Genomic DNA, 19,872 nt, shown 5'->3' on the forward strand with positions numbered 1-19,872 from the left:
GGATAAAAAAAGTTTACGTCACGGGTTTATGGAAAAGAGAAATGCGCTGTTAAAATCAGACATTTAGGTTACCTTTTGGGCGATGCATGTTAGCTTTACACATCCTGATTGATTCTCCTGCGATAATTTTCCTTTAAAAGGGGGGTAATGGGCAGATCTTTTCACCAAGCAACACATTATGCCCTGAAAGCTGACTCCAAACCAGTGTTGAAAATTCGGTTATTTGCACTTTAATAACAAATCTACAAATACAAGTTTGTGGTTTTTTTTTTCTTTCTTTTTTTTTAAAGTATTCCCCTCGTTCATGCGCTGCCACAGTTTTGCTCCCTAATATTCTTATTTTTCACCCCCGAGCAGTTTAATTCTCTCCCCCTTAAAGGGTTCCAAATTCGTCTGGGAGATGGGAAACACAAACCATTTTTTTCATGTCTCTTTAAGAAGCATTCACTTTTAAATATATATAATTTATATTATATATCTCTGTACATCCACACCCTCTCAGAAGGATTTAAGGAGCAGCTGCAGCACCGTTCTCCAACAAAAATACATTTTTTAAGTGGTTTTTCCAAGTAAAAGCTACCGTGAAGTAGGAAGGGCATCATCTTAGCCAAGGGGGGGTTTTTACAGAAAGCAACTTCCTTCTCCTCCTGGTGGCAGCTAAGCCTTGGAATTTTCAGCATTCCTTTTGTCACGCTGCTTAAACCAGGGATTTCAGACTCAAGCTGGAGTCTGCAGCCCGGAATATTCTCCGAGGCCACTTGAAATCCCAATCAGTAACTCAGCAAAGAACCAGAAAACACTTTCCAAGTCAGATTTCTGCCCCAGTCCAGGCTCAAACCGCTTTCAACAACTTCCAGGGGGTGAAAAACAAATTTTTCTTTTTCATATATATATATATAATTTTTTTTTTTTTTTAAATTTAAGCTCATTCAACGAGCTCGGTAAATTTGTTTTGTTTTGTTTTTTTTTTTTGGTGAGAATTACAAAAAAAACCACCATTTTTTTTTTTTTTTAGAACGTCTCCATCGTTTTAAAAAGACAATTAGCTTTAGCATTAATTTAAACTTATTTAAGAACAAACAGAACGGAAATAATAATAATAATAATAATAATAATAATAATAAAAAAATCGCTACTTTTTATCGCTCAACCAAAACAAATGACAATTCATCACATTTACTTTGATTAAAAAAGGACTAAACTTTATTGACAAATCGCGACAGACACTTTGACACGTTTTTAGCTACCTAGTTAGGCAGACTTACACATGTAGCATTCTCTCTTCAAGAACAGAGTGGGAGGACAGTGTACAAATCCAATTAGGACTTTATCTTATGTACAAAGTGAAATTTTTGATCATTTTGTTGGTTTTTTTTTTTCCCAGCTGCAGTGTCCCTTTTTACGCAAAGCTCGTGCTGAGATACACTTGAACAAGTCGATGGGACTGCTAATATTGACTTCTTTTTGTTGGTTTTTTGGTGTGTCAGTTTTAAATTTGCACTGGATTACCTGCCCCAAGCACTATAAAAAAAATGAGAATTTTACAGAGTTCAGACCTACCCATGGAATATTCTGCTTTCTACTATCAAACACTGGGCAATTAGAGCCATGCTTTGTTTTTTTTCCCTTAAAATTGTTCATCTAGAACCGAACTAAGAACCCCTTTACACTGGAAATATCTGCTTCCCAAGCATATCTCAACACTGCACGGGGGGCTAGATTTCAAAATCCACATAAGAAAAGTCAATTTTACAAACCTAATTTTTCTTTTAGGTCAATTCTCTTTAAAAAAAAAAGCTATTTAATTTGTTGGAGGAGCCTTCGTATTAAAATTTAAAACTTCAAGATTCACCAGCAATCTCCTTATAAAGAACTTTTGGCATCTGAAGTTACTTTTTTCCTTTTTTTTTTTTTTTAAAAATGGTGGCAGCTACTACCGTTACATTATGATTTTAATGCTTAAAAATAGCCCTGAATTTTGAAATGTAGCCTACTTTGGGATTCTGCAACTACAACCTTTATGGGTTCCTTTAAAACAAACTTTAAAGAGTTTTAAACAAAACCTTAATTTCATAGCTGCTAAGCAAAGCATGTCACTTTGGAAAACTAACACTTTTAAACTGTGGTTTTGTAGGTTTTTTTGTTGGTTTTTTGTTTTTTTTTTCCTTAAAAAAAAAGAAAAAGAAAGGTACAGTTGCGTTTATCTAAACGACAAAGAAAGAAAAAGCCACCTACACGCTGAAAAAAAAATAAAAATAAAAATTAAAAGTCGCTTCCTCTAAAAAAAAAAAAAAAAAAATCTATTTAACTCATCTTTTAAAAGTACTACGTACAGAAGCCGAAATGCAGGGTGAGGATGGAGTGGGAGAAAAAGGGGCCACGAAGAAAAACAGTTGGACAATTACTTGTCTGGTGTGGGCAAAGCAACGGGAATCCCGGGAGATACAAGAATCAGTAACAACTGTTTTGCTCAAAAGTGGGATTTTTCCCTCATGTTTTGTTTGTTTAGTAGCGTCCGTAGGGGTGGTCTCGGTAGGACCCCTTCGCTGTCCTGGCCGGCGGGGCCTTCAGGGAGGGCCGGGTCCCATTCCAGTCATCTTGCCCTGTGGAGAAGACAAGGATATGTCAGGGATGTTTCCCGACTGGAAAACGCCCCTTGGTCCCACAAAATATTGGATTTACAGGATGATTTAGGCTGGAAAACCCCTTTAAGACTGAGCCAAATTAACCCACCACTAAACCTTCCAGCGTTGTGGGAAGGAGCAGGTGACACAGGGATGTGTCCAGGTGGGGTTGGGATGTCTCCAGACACTCCAAGCCCTCCCTGGGCAGCTGTTCCAGGCTCTGCCACCTCCACGGAAAGGAATGAGTTCTGCCTCAGGTTGAGGTGGAACTTGGCTGGGTTTTAGTTTATGGCCATTGCTCCTTGTCCTGTCACTGGGCACCAGTGAACAGAGCCTGGGACCATCCTCTGACACCCCCTGGAGTTACTGTATGGATTGGTGAGACATTTATATGGATTGGTGAGACATTTATATGGATTGCTGAGATATTTGTGTGGATTGAGGAGATATTTGCAGGGATTCATGAGAACCCCTCTCAGCCCTGCCCTCTCCAGACTAACCAGGCCCAGCTCCCGCAGTTTCTCCTCATAAGGATCCCCAAAATCTCCTGCAGCTCCAACCTGGACAAACCCGGTGCCTTTCACGAGTAATTAATTCCAGCAGGGCCAAAGCCAACCCCCAGGGCAGCGTGGCACCAGCTGTGCCAGAGGTTCTGCCAGCATCCCTAATCCCAGGGTCTCACCATCAGGGACAGCTGCAGGAAGTGTTTCCCTCCTTCCCAGACACCAGGCAAAGCAGATCCTGGGCAGGTGAAAGGTGTCCCTGCCTGTGGTGGGGGGTGGAACAAGATGATCTTTAAGGTCCCTCATGCCCCAAACCATCCCAGGATTCCATGAACCACCACTGAAGCAAATGGAGTTCACATCCCTGTTGTCCCTGAGACAGCTCCAGCCCCAAATATCCCAGCTCAGCTCTCATTAAGGCTTGTGCTTGCAACGTCCATCCTCGTGTTCCTGCCAGTCTCTCCAGGGTCACCACTTTATGAAACCAAGAGTCCCCCGACAGCTGAGCCTGTTCCTACCACCACGGAGCACATTCCCCTTTTCTCCAAACTGTCTCCAGCCTGGCCCAGTGATTTATTCCTCTAATTCTGTTTTCATGAAAGCAGAGACCAAAGGAAATTGCTGTGGATAAACAGATTAGCCGTGGCAACCTCATGCCAAGTGTACAATGAGCATTTTGGCCTCCCAATCCCGGCCGACTCCGCCGCTCTCCCACCAAGCCGGAGGCACAAAGGGCTCTTTGTGCTGCGTGACAAACACAGGCAACAAACCCAGGCATTGAAGGCAGGAAAGAGCCAACGTTCCTGGGAGCAGCTGTCTGCTCAAATGCAGCCTAGGCTGGAAAACATCCCTGCTCAGGCACCTGAGTTTGAACTTCCCACAGCTTAAACCCGGAGCAGGGAACACCCCGAGGCTGGAGCAGGGTATTAACTCTGCTTCCCTGTTACTGGCATGACAGGGCACAGAGGATTCCCAGTTCCCAGGGATCCCAGAAAGCCCCTCCAGCTGGTCATTAATGTCACTACCTGCACTCACTCAGCTGATGCTCTGGGAAAGGGACTGTTTCCAATCACATGGAATTCCGTGCCTTCACGCTGTGCAGCTTTGGGAACTTATGATATCATGTGGTCTGGAATATCACTCTGGTCAGCTGGGTCAGTGTCCTGGCTGTGTGCCCTCCCAGTTTCCCCAGTCCCATGCCAGAGTGGCAGTGCAAGGAGCAGGAAAGGCCCTTGCTGTGTGTGAGCTCTGCTCAGCAACAACAAAACATCTCTGTATCGTCAGCACAAATCCCAAACTCAGCCCCAGAGCAGCCACTGGGAAGAAAATTAACTCTGCCCCAGCCCAAAGCAGCACAGGCTTGTTTAGAGGGAGAGGAAAACGCTTCTTACTCATTGCCATGTGCAGCTGCCATTCCAAGCCTGGATATAGGAACTGGCTTAAAAAAGAAATGCAGCCACAGCTGAGGGGAGAACTTCTGCAGTGATGGTGTTTGTCTTCCCAAGGAAGCAAGGAACTAATTCCTTGTTTTACTTTGCTTTTCCCACTGAACTGTCTTTATCTCAACCCATGAGTTCTCCCACTTTTACCCTTCCAGTTCTCTCCCCCATCCCAGGAATGGGGAGTGAGTGAGTGGCTGGTGGGGTTTGGCTGCCCCTTGGGGTTAAGCCACAACAGTTTGGTTCAGTCCAGCCCAAGTCAGTATTTTCACATAATTCAAATTAACTAAACTTCCTAAGCTACTTGCAAGTCATATTGAGCAAAACTGCTCCAAAGAGAGGCCTTTATGTGACATACAAATCCATTTTCCAAGCTAATGTATAGCACAGAGTCAGGATCAGGTAGCGGGTTTTTGAGGATAAGGAAGCAGATGGAGCCATACAAAACACAGTCCATGAAGACCAGACTGCAGCAGTAGTGCTGTGGGTGGAAATCCAGACCTCTTAAAATATTCTAAAGCTACAAGGAAATTAAGATATTTCCATAGTTTAAAAATGGATCTTTTTAAAGTGTCATCACTTTGAGACAATCAAGTTTGATAAGGATCTAAACCCACAGAACGTCTTTGCTTGTTCAGATCTAGATACAAATGTTCTACCATGAAAACTACTTGAGGTTCTCCTCAGTTTTTGTTCAGACCCTGGAGTGACACTGGAAAACTGCTGGTTGGCCACAAGCAATTCCCAACTACGTGCAGCCCCTTCCCAGTGAAAGGAACAGTATTCCCAGACATACCATAAGCATCGTAGGTTTCCTGTGCCTCCCCGTGTCCATAATCATAGTATTCTGTGTCCCTGGAAGAGTAATTAGGTGGTTACATCCAGTGAAATCACATTCTCAAAGTGACACAACTTGCACAAACGCTGCACAAGCAAAAGATGCCCAGTGTTGTCCGTGTCATTTCCCAGGCTCTCCTGGACTGCAGCAGAACAGGGCACCTTCTCTACAGCTCAGACCCAGAAATGAGTGTTTGCATTCCCTTCAAATGGAAAAAAAAAAAAGAATAAAGGTCATGCATTATATGTCAGGAAGAGAGAAGCCAACTCACCCTTGGCCCTGGCCGTAGTAGCCCTCATAGCCCTCGTAGCCCTGGTCTGCGTACGTGTCGTCGTAGCCCTGAAAGGGATCATGACACAAACGTGTTAATGGAAGGGCCAAAGGATAATTCCTGGCCAACAGGGATGGCAGAACTGAATTCAGGCTACAGCAGCTCTCAGAGGAGCCTGGAAATCCTTCCCTGCCACAGGGAAGTGGCAGACATGGCTGAGACCTGCTGTGTCCCGTGGCTCGGGAGGAATGAATCATACTAATATTTATAATTCATGGTCAAGGCTGCAGCTCGGCTGAGGGACAAATCCCTGTGCCAGGAGACCTGGAACTGTGTTATTAGGAAAAGGTTCTTCCCCCAGAGGCTGGTTGGGCACTGCCCAGGCTCCCCAGGGCAGTGGGCACAGTCCCAAAGCTGACAGAGCTCCAGGAGGGTTTGGACAATGCCCTCAGGGACAGGGTGGGATTGTTGGGGTGTCTGTGCAGGGCCAGGGGTTGGATGGATGGTCCGTGTGGGTCCCTTCCAGCTCAGGACATTCTGTGATATCTAAACCACAGACTTACAATTAGACAAACACCAACCTCTGAACTTAGGACTGGTTTCAGTGAGAAAAACATTTTACTGGGAAGAGAAGCAAACCTTTTAAGATGTATCAATAATTGTGATGATTCCCCAAAATGCTGTTGTGCTGTTGTTTCTCCTTTGGGACACCAAGAGCACAGATGCCAAGATAAGCTTGGCAGGAGGGTGGTGCTGAGTTATACGACTTGAAACATCCCCCTGTTCATTCACTTATTTGCTTTAAGGATTTTAGTGGACAGAGGAAGCCTTGGGTGCCTCTTGCTTAAAGAATTCTCTTGAAAAGAGAACGTTACGTGAACTACCCCAACCTCTGATGTAATTTTGCATACCATGCACTGAAAGTCATGGAAAACTTCAGTTCCTGGGGGCACATTCATAAAAAACAACCTTTACTTTGGATTTATGACACTTGCAGTTCACTTCTTCGAGGGTTAAAGAGGCAGAGAAGGTCATCAAGCACCATCCCAGTGGTCACTGGTGACCACAGCACCATCCCAGTGCTCACTGGGGATCCCAGCCCCATCCCAGTGGTCACTGGTGATCCCAGCCCCATCCCAGTGCTCACTGGGGATCCCAGCCCCATCCCAGTGCTCACTGGGGATCCCAGCCCCATCCCAGTGCTCACTGGGGATCCCAGCCCCATCCCAGTGCTCACTGGGGATCCCAGCCCCATCCCAGTGGCCACTGGTGGTCACTTCTCCACAGCAATCTCCTGTCAAGTCACGTGGAATATCTAAGACACATTTAGCTGGAGGTAGAAAACCGAAGACAAATAATTCCTTACATATTCCTCGTAGGCTTCTGGCACAGGAGGAGGAGGAAGGGGTATCCTCTGGATGCCAGCTGCCCGTGCTCGGGGGGCAGGAGCCCCCCGGACTGCCGGAGGAGGGGGCACCCCCCGGGGTATGGTGGCCCCTCGAGCGATGCCCCCCCGCACTGGGGCCCCTCGCACCAGGGCCCCCCGAGGAGGAGGAGGAGGGGGACCAACCCCATGGCCCCTGGAAGGAGAGAAAGAGGGTTGTGAGCAGCTCCTGTGAGGACACTGAGGCTGCTTCTTGTATCTACTCTAAAATGCAACAACTCGGTAACTAAACAGAGCTGTCATCAGCAAAGCCATGAAGCTTTATCAGCACGAGAATTAACATTGTGGCCTTGCAATATTTGCTAAAACCTCCCCTGGGATGAGAATTCTGCTGCATTAGATGTACAGGCAAAGGAATAAATGCAATACAGGACTTTGGGCGGGTGATTTCTCAGAGTTCACTGACCTGGGATGGCTTCCAGACCTGCAAACCCATAAGGATCAGTGATGAGATGAGGGAGGGACACGTCAGGGCTGAACAGGCAGAAGGAAAGACACTACCCCATGAAACAGGGAGTGAAGAAAGAACTATAGTAACAGTTTTATTGCCAATTTATCCCAGAGCCTTGACAGCACTGACAGAATGATGCCATCCCAGAGCTCTCAAACGATGCCAGTTTAATCTGAAAATGCTTGTTCTGCTGAAGGCTGCACAAGATCTGTTTGCACACAGTTTCACAGGCCAATTGTTGAAAGGTTGCTTTATAAAACTATTGATTGCAGACATCAAAAATAACACAGAAGACACCCACTGTGTTAGATTACATCTCAAAACATGCAAAACATCGGATGCCAGCGTGCTCCAGGCGAGCCTGCAACACAAGGCTGGAAAAGCCTTGGCCAAAATCCAAGGTCGAGCCCGACAGCTGATGTGCAAGAACAAGCAGTTTAACCTCCTCTGACAGGATAACTCTGAGCAAAATGCAGCACTTCCAGGTCTGTGCTTTTGGGAAGGATACCTTAGAACGGGTGGAGGTGGTGGTGGAGCTGCTCCCCTTCCCCGCCCGGGGACTCCTCGGCTGCGGTTCGGGTCTGGAACACCGTTCAGGTAGGACAGCTCCAGGAACTGCTCCTGGCAGATATCATCCATCATATCCTGAAAAGGGGGGACAGTCAGTTCCAGAGAACAGCCAACTAGTCAGGCTGTGCCCTGGGATATCCCAGCCTGCTGTGCTGGAATAAAAATAACTGAATAGTCCTAAATTAAAATCTGCTGGTTGGTTTTACTGGGATTTGCTCAGCAGGTAACAGGGCCAAAGAAGAAATGCATGCCCAGGAGCTCAGGTGAGCACACAGCTGGTCCCTGGGAAGGGGATCTCTCTCACAGGGCTGCTGGAGGTACCTGATGTCACCCAGCCCCACCCCAGTGGCCACTTCTCCACAGCAATCTTATGTCAGTCATGTTGAGTACCTAAGACACAGTCAGCTGGAATTAAAACACCAAACAGATGTAATTCCTTACATGTTCCTCGTAGGTTTCTGGCACAGGAGGAGGAGGATCTGAGGGGATCCAGCCTCAGGAATGAGCTCAGATCCCTAGTGACCCTTGGAAGCCAGGACACCCCACCCCTGAGCCTCACACCCAGGGTCTTCCCAGTGCCACGGCAACACCACAAAGTGAGGAGTCTCCTCCCAGATGTGTCTTCCAAGCCCTGTTGGCTTCCACAGTGACTTCCCTGTCCATTTTCCCAAGTTTGACACAGGGACACAGAAGACACTTCAAATAGCAAGGCTGCTTTGGCAGCTCTGCACATCCCAGGGGCTCCTTGAACATGACCTCTTTCCTTCAAAGACACTCCACATCACAGTCTCTCCTCCTCCCTGTGTCAGACCCAGGAAAACACACACCATCCATATGCCTTTCCCACTGCTCCCATGTTCCACCTGCCTCTGGTACTTCAGGAAGAACTTCCAAGCTCTCCAGGCTCACCTGTGGAGCACAGTGACAGGGTCTGTGAATCCCTCTACAAGGTCTCTGAGTCACAGGCTGGGCTGGCCAGCAGCAGGAACACTGCATGGGTCTTTCTAAATTTTTTTCCCCCTAATTTAATGAGAAACACTGTGATTTTAAAACATGTGAGAGACTCCTTCAGGTTCTGCCATCCTCAGAGGTAACACTCCAGCACGGTCCTGTTACACACTGGCTTAAAACAGGAATTTGGCCACAAAGGTCTTACAAAGTTCACCCGTAAAACACGTCCCCAAGCAGGTGACAAGTGGCACCTGCATAAAAACATGGTTTACTAAATGATGTTCCTTCAAATAATCCACATTTAAAGCAGCAGAAGTGCTGATTTAACAAGTGTTGTCTCAGAAAACAGTCACCACAATGAATAGAGCTCCTGAGCTGCCCAGGCTCACCCCCCTCATCCTCACACCACTGTATTTAAGTTTCTGATCTGACAGTGAAGTTTTCCAGCTGGATTTCTACAGTTCCAAGTCAGAGGAACCCATCTAAGAATTCTCTTCCATGCCAGGCAAGACTAAACTTATTCTCCCACTAAACCTGGCACGTGGAGCTGGACAAGCTGCTCACCCCCAGCATCCACAGCTCGTACTGGGATGGAAATACCTACTCCAAGTGCTCTATACCACTACCCTGTATGGTTTGTCATTCTAATCATGGTTAGAGGAATAATAAAATACCTTCTGCAAGATTAACAGGGTTATCTGAAGCTGTCACACACATTTAATATTCCAGGTTCCCTCAACTACCCCAGGTGAGATCACACTGTGCAGATCTTACCCATCCTCAGCCAGGTTCACCACCCACCCACCTCCTTCAAAAACAAAAAGAGTGCCAGCATATACATACCGGAACAAGGAATTTCTTGACCTCCTCCATGGCATGAGCCATCAGGGCATAGGCCTCGCAGGGGGGCCCAAAAACCTCGATGAAGACGTGCAAATCCATGTTTAGATGAGCGTATTTCGGGTCTCCCCCTTTGCGCAGCTCCTCCTCCTGAAACAAAGCACATCGAGAGACTCCTTAAGCTGAACCACACACACAAAGGAAAACTGCTTTTCTTTTACCTGTTTTCTGAGCCTTTAACAGGAAACGTCTGTAAAAGCGTCTGGACACAGATCATGCAAACAGGCTGTGGATTGGGAGAAGGTTTTGTGAAAAGCCATGTACAACCCCTGCCTTCCACCTTCTGCCTCTTCAGGTGACTTATTTTTGCTAATGGCAATATTTTTAATCGACCCCAGCCAATTTTTTTACCCCAAGATTTATATCCAAGCTTGTTGTTCTTCCTCTTCTACACCACCTTTCTGCCAAGGTGCTCTTTACCACCTCAGGAAGCTCTAATGCCTCAAACAAGATTCTGTAACTCTGTCGTGAGACACTTCTGTTACTCAGACTGTTATTCAGTTATTTAAGAAGCTACAAACAAGCTGGAAGTGTAAAAGCTTTTCATGCAGCTTGAGTAAAACCTGAATTAAGTTACAGCTCTGTTGACTCTTAGCTCAGTTTTTGGAACAAGCAGATAAAAAAACCCCCAAACATTCTTTTCATTTTTTTTCCCTGTTATAAAAACACCTCCTGGCACTTTGTGATTCACTAAAGATTACCAGGAACATACTGCTCCAAGATCTTCAATGAACCATGAGAATTCAAGGACTTCAGAGAGAACAGCTAGAAAAAGGATTTCATTTTTATTATGGAGGGGAAACATATTCCTTCAGTGAAGGACTCTTCAGGGAGTAACTGGGATTAATTCTGATTTTATAAACTTTGTATTTCATGTCTCACATAAGCCATCTCTGCATCCAAGGGTACAGGGCAGCACAGGATGCCTGGTTTATAAGTCCTCCTCATAAAGAAAATATACATCACACTTCAGCCCCCATCCAATTGCTCCCAACATGCACAGAACAATTCCTACTGCTTTGCTTTTGGATTAGAATGGTTTAATCTTTTACAAAATGCTCCCAGAGCCACTGCCTCTCACAGCAGTGTGAGAGGAATTGTGTGTGTGCATGTTTTCAAGGGGATGCCCTTACCCTGGTTTTGTCTCTCATTGAGCCCTTCCCCAGCACAGAAATCTTAGCACCAGTTTCTTCCTGAAGTCTCTTAATGGTGTTGCCTTGAGGTCCCAAAATCTTTCCAACAAAGTTGAACTGCAAGTGAATTAAAAAAAAAAAAGGGAAACAAATTAGCTCCAGAGTCCAGCAGATTTAGCAGAAGCTTTTCTGAATGTCATGTTGGCTGATAAAAAAAAAACCAACAAAACAAAATAAAAACCAGTCACTCCATTTGCTCCTCACCTCACCAAAAAATACAGACAAAAAAAAAATTTAAGTTTCAAAACATTATTTTCATGAAGAAAATGCTCCACCAGAAAAACCAAGCTCAATTAACTCCCCTGAAGTGTTTAATTCTAACATCTACTCTGCAGCAGTTTTACAGGCAGCGAGTCCTAAATGAGCTAAATGAGTTTTTTAACTGTAAAACACAAAGCTCTACCCATGGAAGTGTCTATCCCAGCAATAAAATATCCCAGCTGTGCATCACCATTTAAGCTTTACCCCAAGACGTTTTAGAAATGCAATATATTAGAAACAAGATCCTGCAAGCCTGCACAGGAAAAATTCCACAGTGATAGTGGAAGGGAGCATTAACTCCTGCTGACACTCTGACAGCCTCTATCTCTCAGTCAGCCACAAAATCCACAGAAAATACGCAGACCCCAGAGATTCAGTAGCTATTTTCTGGCCCTCACCTTGGGGTACTGTTTGACAGGTATCAGAACTCGTTCTTTCAGTTTCATATTCTTGTGGGAAAATAAATCCAGGTAGCTTTCTTCCTCCTCCTTCTTTGCTGTTTCAGTCTTCTGAATTTTTTCAATTTCTAAACAAGATAAAAATAGGGCTGCTTTTATATTCCTCAGACAAGCATCAGTTCAGAGCTGGAGTTATGACAGGACACACCACCCCCATTCCCTGTGAATGGAGCAACACCTGGGATGGTCTTAATGGAACATGGACAGGTCACCTCTTTAGTGCTGCAATCCCTTCACAGCCTGGGATTCCAGAGGCTAAAAATGGGATAATGGACAAAAATAAGGAGGAACAGCAGAGAATGCCCCACAAATAATTTAACAAGTAAGAGCAGGAAACTGCAAGTAGAGTTTTGTGGTGTCCCTTCTGCTGTGGCCTGAACACAGCACCCACATGTAGACCCCTAAATGCACAAAGAAACCAGCCCAAATTGCACTAAAACGACACATATTTGCTGTAACGCAGCAGAAATCAGCAAACGAGGCAGGTTTTTATCATTCAGGCCGAGCTATTTTAAATCCATTATTTAATTAGTGGTGTCAACACATCCTGACATGATGAATTTCAGTTAAGTTGAAAACAATCCTAATAAACAACAACCCAGTGAGTGAGACAGAGTGTGGTCTGGGTTAGGAAATTCTCACAGCTTCATTTCATTAAATGAATTCACCTTTATCACACAAATAATTACTAGCTGGGTTTTCAAACCCTCAGCTGTGCAGCCATGAAGGTGAGGGTCAGAAGCTCTTAACTCGATCCAGGCAACGCAACTACAAGTTTTTTTGCCTTTCAAAACAGGATTTTGATTTTTAATTGTCTGTTGTGAATCACAGAACCTTAATAACCCACTGAGGTGGCCTGAGTGAAGGCAAGGAATGTTGCAGCCTGAGGGGATCTGGGACAGATCCCAGTAACCTGCTGGAAGTAGGTCGTTAAGGGAGGTCAATTAGGAGCTGCTACAAACACCTTAAACCTGCCTGGAAATTAAACTTTCACTGAGAGGTGGCAGGATGTGACCCACATGGAGAAAATTCAAGATCCTCTTCCAGGGAGGCATTTCTTAGTCATTAATGCACTTTTCCTTCTTACAGGGATAACACCCCAGCACTTTCCAGAAGAAGACAGCCCAGAGCTGCCTGGCTTGTCCTTTCCAGAGATGTCCAGTTGTGGACAATTTCTATTCAAAGGCCAACAACTAAATGAGAAGTTCCCCCAAATCTGGAGCCAATCCAACAACCCCAAATTACTGATGAACCATGAGGAATCTTTTGGTCCAACAAAAAAAAAACAAACCCAAACACAAACAAAACCAAATTGGTCACATCCAAATCCACCACAAATTATTATTTACAGGTGTTTATCAGGAGCACGACCCTTCCTTAAAAGTTAAATTGTGCCATTTCACCAGCAAACCCAAGGACTAGAAATACATTTTCTGAGTCAAGAGTGCCCTGAGTACTTCTCACATCTCAGGGGAAAGAGACACTTCACAGGATTATACACAGAACTGGAATTGGGCTGCAAAACAAAACCAACACCTGCTTAGTCATTACCAGAATTTCCACAGTGCAGCTGCAGTCTCTCATATTTCCTGTGATTTCTGCTCACCTCAAACTCTCTGCTTTTGACTAAAGGTTCACATTTACAAGTTTCAGAAGCTCGACATATGGACTTGATGACCTTGGAGGTGTTTTCCAGCCTTAATGATTCTACACCAGATACTCAGCATATTATCCACGGAGGAATATTCTCATATCATCCAAACATGACCAGTGGGTTACCATCACCCTCCTGGACAGGCAACCACCCCATGGGCTGAGAAGCAACTTTCAAGTGGTGCAGAGCACAGGAAACCACACGGGCAACCAAAAAAAAAAAAAAAATAAACAAAACCCCCAAACCCTTATGAAAACATCACCAAATAATCGATATTTTAATTTTTCGGTTCTGGACCCAGAATAATATAAATTTAAATATAAAACTGGCTTTTAGTTTAGAGAGATCTAAATACAGAACCTGGAGACTGTGGGAGAGAGTTAATATTCCAGACCACGTGGTGTCACGTTCAGTGGATGAAGCTGAGGGAGGAGGAGGATGGGGGGATGTAGGGAGTGATGGCACCTTCCCAAGTCATGGCTGGGTGTGACGGAGCCCTGCTTTCCCAGCCACTGGGAAATTGGGAAGTGTGGGATGAATTCCTTGGTTTGCTTTGCTTTTACCCATCGAACTGTTCATCTCAACCCACATTTTCTCACTGTTGCCCTCCCAGTTCTCTCCTCCATCCCAGCGGGGCAGGGGGTGAGTGAGGGCTGAGTGGGGCTTGGCTGTCACCCAGGCTCAAACCAGGACACAGAATCATGACAAAATGCCTGAATTTTTTATCTCTGCTCACAGCAGCACCTTGGCTCCCTTACAGAAGTGTTACCATGACTCCTTAAAAAAAAAACAAAAAAACAACCCACCGGATCAAATCGCTTGGAAAAAGATTTCTTGATTTTTGCTCTAAAAAGAAGTGACTTTCTGAAGATAAAATGCAAAAGCATAAAAACCCCTTCAAGTTCACACACTGTCGAATTTATAAAATAAGACAAAGAGCTGCTTTGATTGGTTTTATGTAGGTTTTTTTTAAATTTTAGATATAAGAACACGATCAGAGAATCAAGATTTGGAAACTAAAGGTTTCCCTGGTGGCCTTATCCCTGGTGAGGGATGACTTAAAACCCTATAGAACTGACTTCTGAAATAATTCAGTTTTCCTAAAACAGTATGTAAACTTTTGAAAATGCATCCTGTACAGAAACAAGAAGTGTTTCCTATAAACACAATAAGAAAAAAACCCCACCCTAAAACTTTCTTGATGGAAATTAAACTACCCCGAGGCATCTTCTGGGTTGTTAAACCCTCAGCTATGCAGCCATAAAAAGTGAGGGTCAGAAGCTCTTAACTCGATTCAGGCAATGCAACTACAAATTTTTTTGTCTTTCAAGAATAGGATTTTGATTTTTAATTGTCTGTTGTGAATTAAGAGAGTCTTAAAAGCCCCCTGAGGTGGCCTGAGTGAAAGAATTCTGCAACCTGAGGGGATCTGGGACAGAGTCCCAAACCAGTGAATCCCAGTTCACATCCACCACACCCAGCAAAAATCCATCCTGCCTCCTGCAAAAGTAGGAATGACATCTGGGAATTGGTCTGCGAGGGCAACAGTTAATTAACAACAAACAGAAAAGAAAATGCTAAAAAAAATAAGCAGCATCGGATCCACGTCTTCAAGGAGAGTACAAAACGTGGGAGAGGGATAACCCCACGTTCTCCAGCTGTTGGAATTCAGGGCAGTGTGGGTGACCCAGCAGTCCCCTTCAAACCCCTTCCCAGAGCAAAGCCTGGAGCCTGGGAATAGGTGTGAGGAAGGATTAAAACCATGCCACTGGTGACGTGTCCCACTGCTCCGGATTCCAGAGGCATCTGGACACGCTCTGGCCACACAACACGGAATCTCCCAGGATATCTTGAGCTGGAAGGGACCCACGGGATGAAGTGCTGAGTGAACTGGAGTGGGAGCAGCTGTCAGAGCAGTCACTGACAGGGAGGAGAAGCGCAGGGATCCCTGGAGGGACTGAGCCCCATTCCAGGGTGGGATTTTAGAGGAGCAGCAGCAGGTTACCTGCTTGGCACGGGGAATGTCAGCGGGCTGGCACTGCTGGCAGGGGTGGCACTGCTTCCCAGACTTCTGTGGGACAGGGATTGCATTGTCTCAGCAGGACTCCTACGGGGTAGGTAAAGGGGGTTGATAACAAGGGGCCACAGTGATCCCCAGCCACTGCTCCTCAGCTCAGCCCAAGCTCTTCCTTAGCACAAAATCACATTAAACACTGTCCTGCAGCACATCTGTGCTCTGCAGAGCAGAGGTACATTCTGTTTATTCATAATATTGACCCCATGCCCCAAAAAAACCACCAAAATCAGACAGTTTGGGGATAGAAGCCTCTGGAAGAAAGGGAGACCTGCCCCCCTTCACTAGTTTGATCCCACAGGAGTGGAAGCAGGGGCCTGCTCCTGGATGGACTCTGCCAAGAGTGGAAGCTGCAAACACTAATCCCACCGTTTTCCTCCCCAAAATACACCCTCCGGCCTGTATTCCTGGGAATTCCAGCTGGGATTCCTGGGCCGACACCTCTGCTTTGGGGCTTTGCTGGGAAGAGAGGGGACAGAAACCGCCACCAGCACTGGGAGGGAAAGGAGCAGGATGCAGGAAGGGAGAGGGAAGCTGTGAGACATATCCCAGGTGGGAGAGGCTCCCAGGACAGCAGTGGGAAGAGGAAGAGCCCCAGCAGTGGCAGCAGACCAGCAGTGGGTAACATTGACATGGTTTAGCAAAATATACACTGAAAAGGGCACCAGTGAAATGATTTGGGCATATCACAGCCTGAGACATCTGGGGACAATTTAAGGTGGCAGTGCCAGCTCCTCTAGGGGCAGGATTTATGCTTGGAAGCACAGAAGCTGAGATAATCTCCATTTCAGGGCAGCCTGAACTCCATGTGAAACAAGCTTCAGGCACAGCTCCTCATCCTCCCTCAGCCCCCTCCAACCCCTGTGCTCTGTTCCTTGGTGAGTCACCACCCACCCCTCTGACTTTTCCTTTTTCCTTTCCCCTTCCTAGGAATGCACAGACTGAACCTGCCATGAGGTTCCAGCACAGTCAGCAGGGAATTCTGTCCAGGAGTCCCCCAGCACCTCCAGCTGCTCCCTCGTGTTGCTTTATCTCCAATTGCTCCACGCTCCGAATCCAACCCTCACCACCCATTCCCATCCCTCCTGACCACCCCACATTTCTGGGGATGTAAAGGGCTGCATCCAACAGGAGCACCAAGGAGATGTGGTGGAATGACACAGCTCAGGTATCCATCTGCAGCTGAGGAAGCTCAGAGGCGACCACCTCTTTTCACTTGGGAGTTTCTCCATGAAATAAAAATAGCTAAAAATACCACAGGAATTTGAAAAAACCCCAAACCTACTCCTGGCTAACACAGAGGTGGATGTCTTCTGTCTTCCCCAAAGCAGGGAAGCAGAGAGGAATGTGCCTTTCACACCACCACCACCACCCCCCAGCACAAATGCAAGGGAGGAAAAGGGTTTTCTTGTTCCTGTAGAAGAGGGAGGTCACACAGACCCCAAATCCCAGGAGTGAAACATGGATCACATTCCAAGGTGCAGGAAATGCCAGTTTTCAGTTTCTGTTCAGGGTGCTGGGTAAGAAAATGTAGCCAATTTATGCCTTTTCATCACACAGTACGTGGGTCAGGAATCAGTATTAATCCCATCACTGTGAGGCCCTAAATAAAGCCAATCTCCTCCAGAAATGCTGAGCAGCTTTAGAACCACAACAGTATTTTAGACAACTTTAACATATTAAGAGTCTTAGACTGAATGCAAGATTCCTGCAGGGCCCCCCTCCCCGAGGCAGGGAGGCCAAGCAACTTCCACTCCTGAAAAAAGGCTGGAATAGGAATTCTGCTGACATTCAATATCAGTCAGTTCTGCGTCTGGAAGTCATTTTGCTGGAGTTGTGCTGGCTGTGTGTGTGTTACATCTTTGGCCCAGATTGAAATTCCAAAGCACAGCAGCCTCTCCAACACCACAGCCCCGAAGGGTGCCACAGCAGTAGGAAATTCCAAGCGATCCAGAGCAGTTTGGGGTCATCCAGGCAAAAAAAAAGACTTGACCTGAAACCACCTAAAGATCACCTAAACCCACCATTCTGCCTCGGATTCCTCCTCATCCTGAATCGGGACTAACAGGGAATGCTCCCAAAGGACAGTGATTTTTAAAACACCCAAAGCAAGCACGAAACATCTGGAGCTGTTCCAGTTTTAAGCCTCACAAAGCTGCAGTCTGCTGTCAGCAATTTTTAGATTAATGACAAAAAAACCCAAACAACAAACCCACCCTCATAAATCCTTGTTACACCACTCAAGTGAACGAGGCTTTGCTAAAGTGGGCTGAGGACGCTGTTCTTTTGTTTGGGAATCACCAAACTCCTTGGATTTCCTTTGACTGGAAGGCATCACCACCGAGCATCAGCTGGCTCGAGGGGTTTATTAATCAAAAACCATTAAACTGATGGAAAAAAATCGGATTAGAAAACTAATTTATTCAGATCAAGATGTTGGCGGGTGACGCCGGGTTTACCCGCGACGATCCCCCCTGGTTGTTTGCACAGTGGGAGAAAGCAATTCCTAACAATCATTCCCTGCATTGAAGGAGCTAATAAAACCTCCAGCACTGCACCAAACCCATGCATTTTTAAAGCTTAGGGGGGAAAAAAAAATTAAATAATTTAAAAGCAGAACGATAAATACCCAGCGCGGAGATTAAATCCTTGCTCTGGGTGGCTCCCAGCTCCCCACTGTGCACGTAAAGCAGTGAGTGGTGGCAGATTTTTTTAACCCATTCCCATTTTTAAGCTGACTCCGGGGTCTGGAGGCAGCTGAATCGGCTGGATGGAGGCCCCGAAGGCGGGTGCAGCAGCTGCACCGGGGAGATCCAGGGAAATCCAAGCTGCCAGGCGATTGGACAGCGGGATGGGGAAGGAGAAGGCTCGTCTGGGCACAGAACAAAGACTGCCATTTGCAGGCCCTCCTCGGGCTCGGCAGAAGCACCGGAACGAGCTCTCACACAGATTTCCAGAAGGGAAAAGCCACGGAGATGGCAAATCGTGGCTCGCCGGGACTCCAGCGGTTGCTACGTGGGAACCCCCCGGGGTTTGTGGTCCTTTGTGGTCCCTCTGTCCCTAGGGATCAAAGGGCTGCCCTGATTTTGGCTGGGACAGAGCTCATTTTCCTCTCAGCAGCTGGAATAGTGCTGTTTTTTTAGGATTTACGTGAGAATTTGGGGATTTATATGAGAATTCCATCGCTACCACCCTGATGTTTGGGCTGTTCCTGAGCACCATTTACCCCAAGACTCCTCAGAGTCTCCTGCTCTGCCAGCGAGGAGATGCACCAAAAACTGGCCAGGACAGGTGACCCGAGCTGTCCAAGGGGATATTCCACCCACAGACTGTCATTCCCAGTATTCCAAATGGAAGAAGTCACCTGGAAGGGGCTCAGGGTGATCAGTCAGTGGGCGGTGAGCAACTGGGCACCAGCTCTACTCCCTCTCCTTACCGTCACAATTATCATCGTTATCAGCACATTTAGCACTATTATTACATTTTATTCTAATCATTAAACAGTTACCTCAACCCACGGGGTTCTCTTTACAACTGTCCTTCTGCCTGGCTGGGGTTGCACCACCACAAGGGCTAATATAACACAGTATAGTATAATATAATATATAATATATAGTGTAGCATAATATGGTGTAGTTATAATATAGCATAATATAGTATAATATGATATAGTATAGTAGAATAAAATATAGTAATATATAGTATAATAAAATACAGTATAATATCATATAGTATAATGCAATATACTATAGTATAGTATGACTTAGTATAGTATAATATGATAAAGTATAACATAACATAGCATAATACATTATATTACAATATAAGCGTCAATATAACACATACAAAACTTCTGGGGCTGCGTTTCGATCCGGGCTGGATTAGGCTGAAATTAAACAGCGAAATACCCAATTTTACCGAATTTTCACCCCAGGGGGGTCGCACCTCGCACCGGAGCCCGAACTGCCCCGTCCCCCCCCACCCCCGGGGGGTGCCGGTACCTGCGGTGAGGAGCTGCATGGCGTGCGTGAAGGACGGGTCCAGGCTGTCCTTCTCCGCCATCAGCTCGGGCAGGTACTTGTTCTCGGGCTCCATCTTCCCGGCGGCTCCGGTCAGCAGCGGGGCGCGCGCGCCGCAGCCACAGCCCCCCGAGGCACCGCCGCCGCCGCCAGAGCCCCCCGAGGCACCGCCGCCGCCGCCAGAGACCCCCGAGGCACGGCCGCCGCCGCCGGCCGCGGGGA

The 19,872-nt window shown here is 46.3% G+C and overlaps 1 protein-coding gene across 11 annotated transcripts in view; it reads right to left on the bottom strand.

Annotated features, from left to right (window-relative positions):
- The window catches only part of KHDRBS1 (KH RNA binding domain containing, signal transduction associated 1), a 24,496-nt gene extending 4,704 nt beyond the window's left edge, over nucleotides 1-19,792 (bottom strand). For 6 of the 11 annotated variants that reach the window (XM_017828406.1, XM_017828404.1, XM_017828407.1 and 3 more), the window contains exons 1-10: nucleotides 19,633-19,792; nucleotides 11,844-11,971; nucleotides 11,125-11,241; nucleotides 9,935-10,081; nucleotides 8,079-8,215; nucleotides 7,042-7,255; nucleotides 5,676-5,743; nucleotides 5,363-5,421; nucleotides 3,307-3,390; nucleotides 2,334-2,603 (exon numbers count right to left, since the gene is read on the bottom strand). In XM_017828406.1, coding sequence (XP_017683895.1) covers nucleotides 2,506-2,603; nucleotides 3,307-3,390; nucleotides 5,363-5,421; nucleotides 5,676-5,743; nucleotides 7,042-7,255; nucleotides 8,079-8,215; nucleotides 9,935-10,081; nucleotides 11,125-11,241; nucleotides 11,844-11,971; nucleotides 19,633-19,726 — 1,146 coding nt within the window. In that variant the 5' untranslated portion in view covers nucleotides 19,727-19,792 and the 3' untranslated portion in view covers nucleotides 2,334-2,505. Of the gene's footprint in view, nucleotides 1-1,180; nucleotides 2,604-3,306; nucleotides 3,391-5,362; nucleotides 5,422-5,675; nucleotides 5,744-7,041; nucleotides 7,256-8,078; nucleotides 8,216-9,934; nucleotides 10,082-11,124; nucleotides 11,242-11,843; nucleotides 11,972-19,632 lie in introns of those variants that run through there. The other 5 variants (XM_017828409.1, XM_017828408.1, XM_017828403.1 and 2 more) reach the window with 3 other exon arrangements.
- Between the last annotated feature and the right edge of the window lie 80 nt (nucleotides 19,793-19,872).

The sequence above is a fragment of the Lepidothrix coronata genome, unplaced genomic scaffold (genome assembly GCF_001604755.1).
Source record: "Lepidothrix coronata isolate B3197 unplaced genomic scaffold, Lepidothrix_coronata-1.0 Scaffold147, whole genome shotgun sequence".
NCBI classification, from domain to species: Eukaryota; Metazoa; Chordata; class Aves; order Passeriformes; family Pipridae; genus Lepidothrix; species Lepidothrix coronata.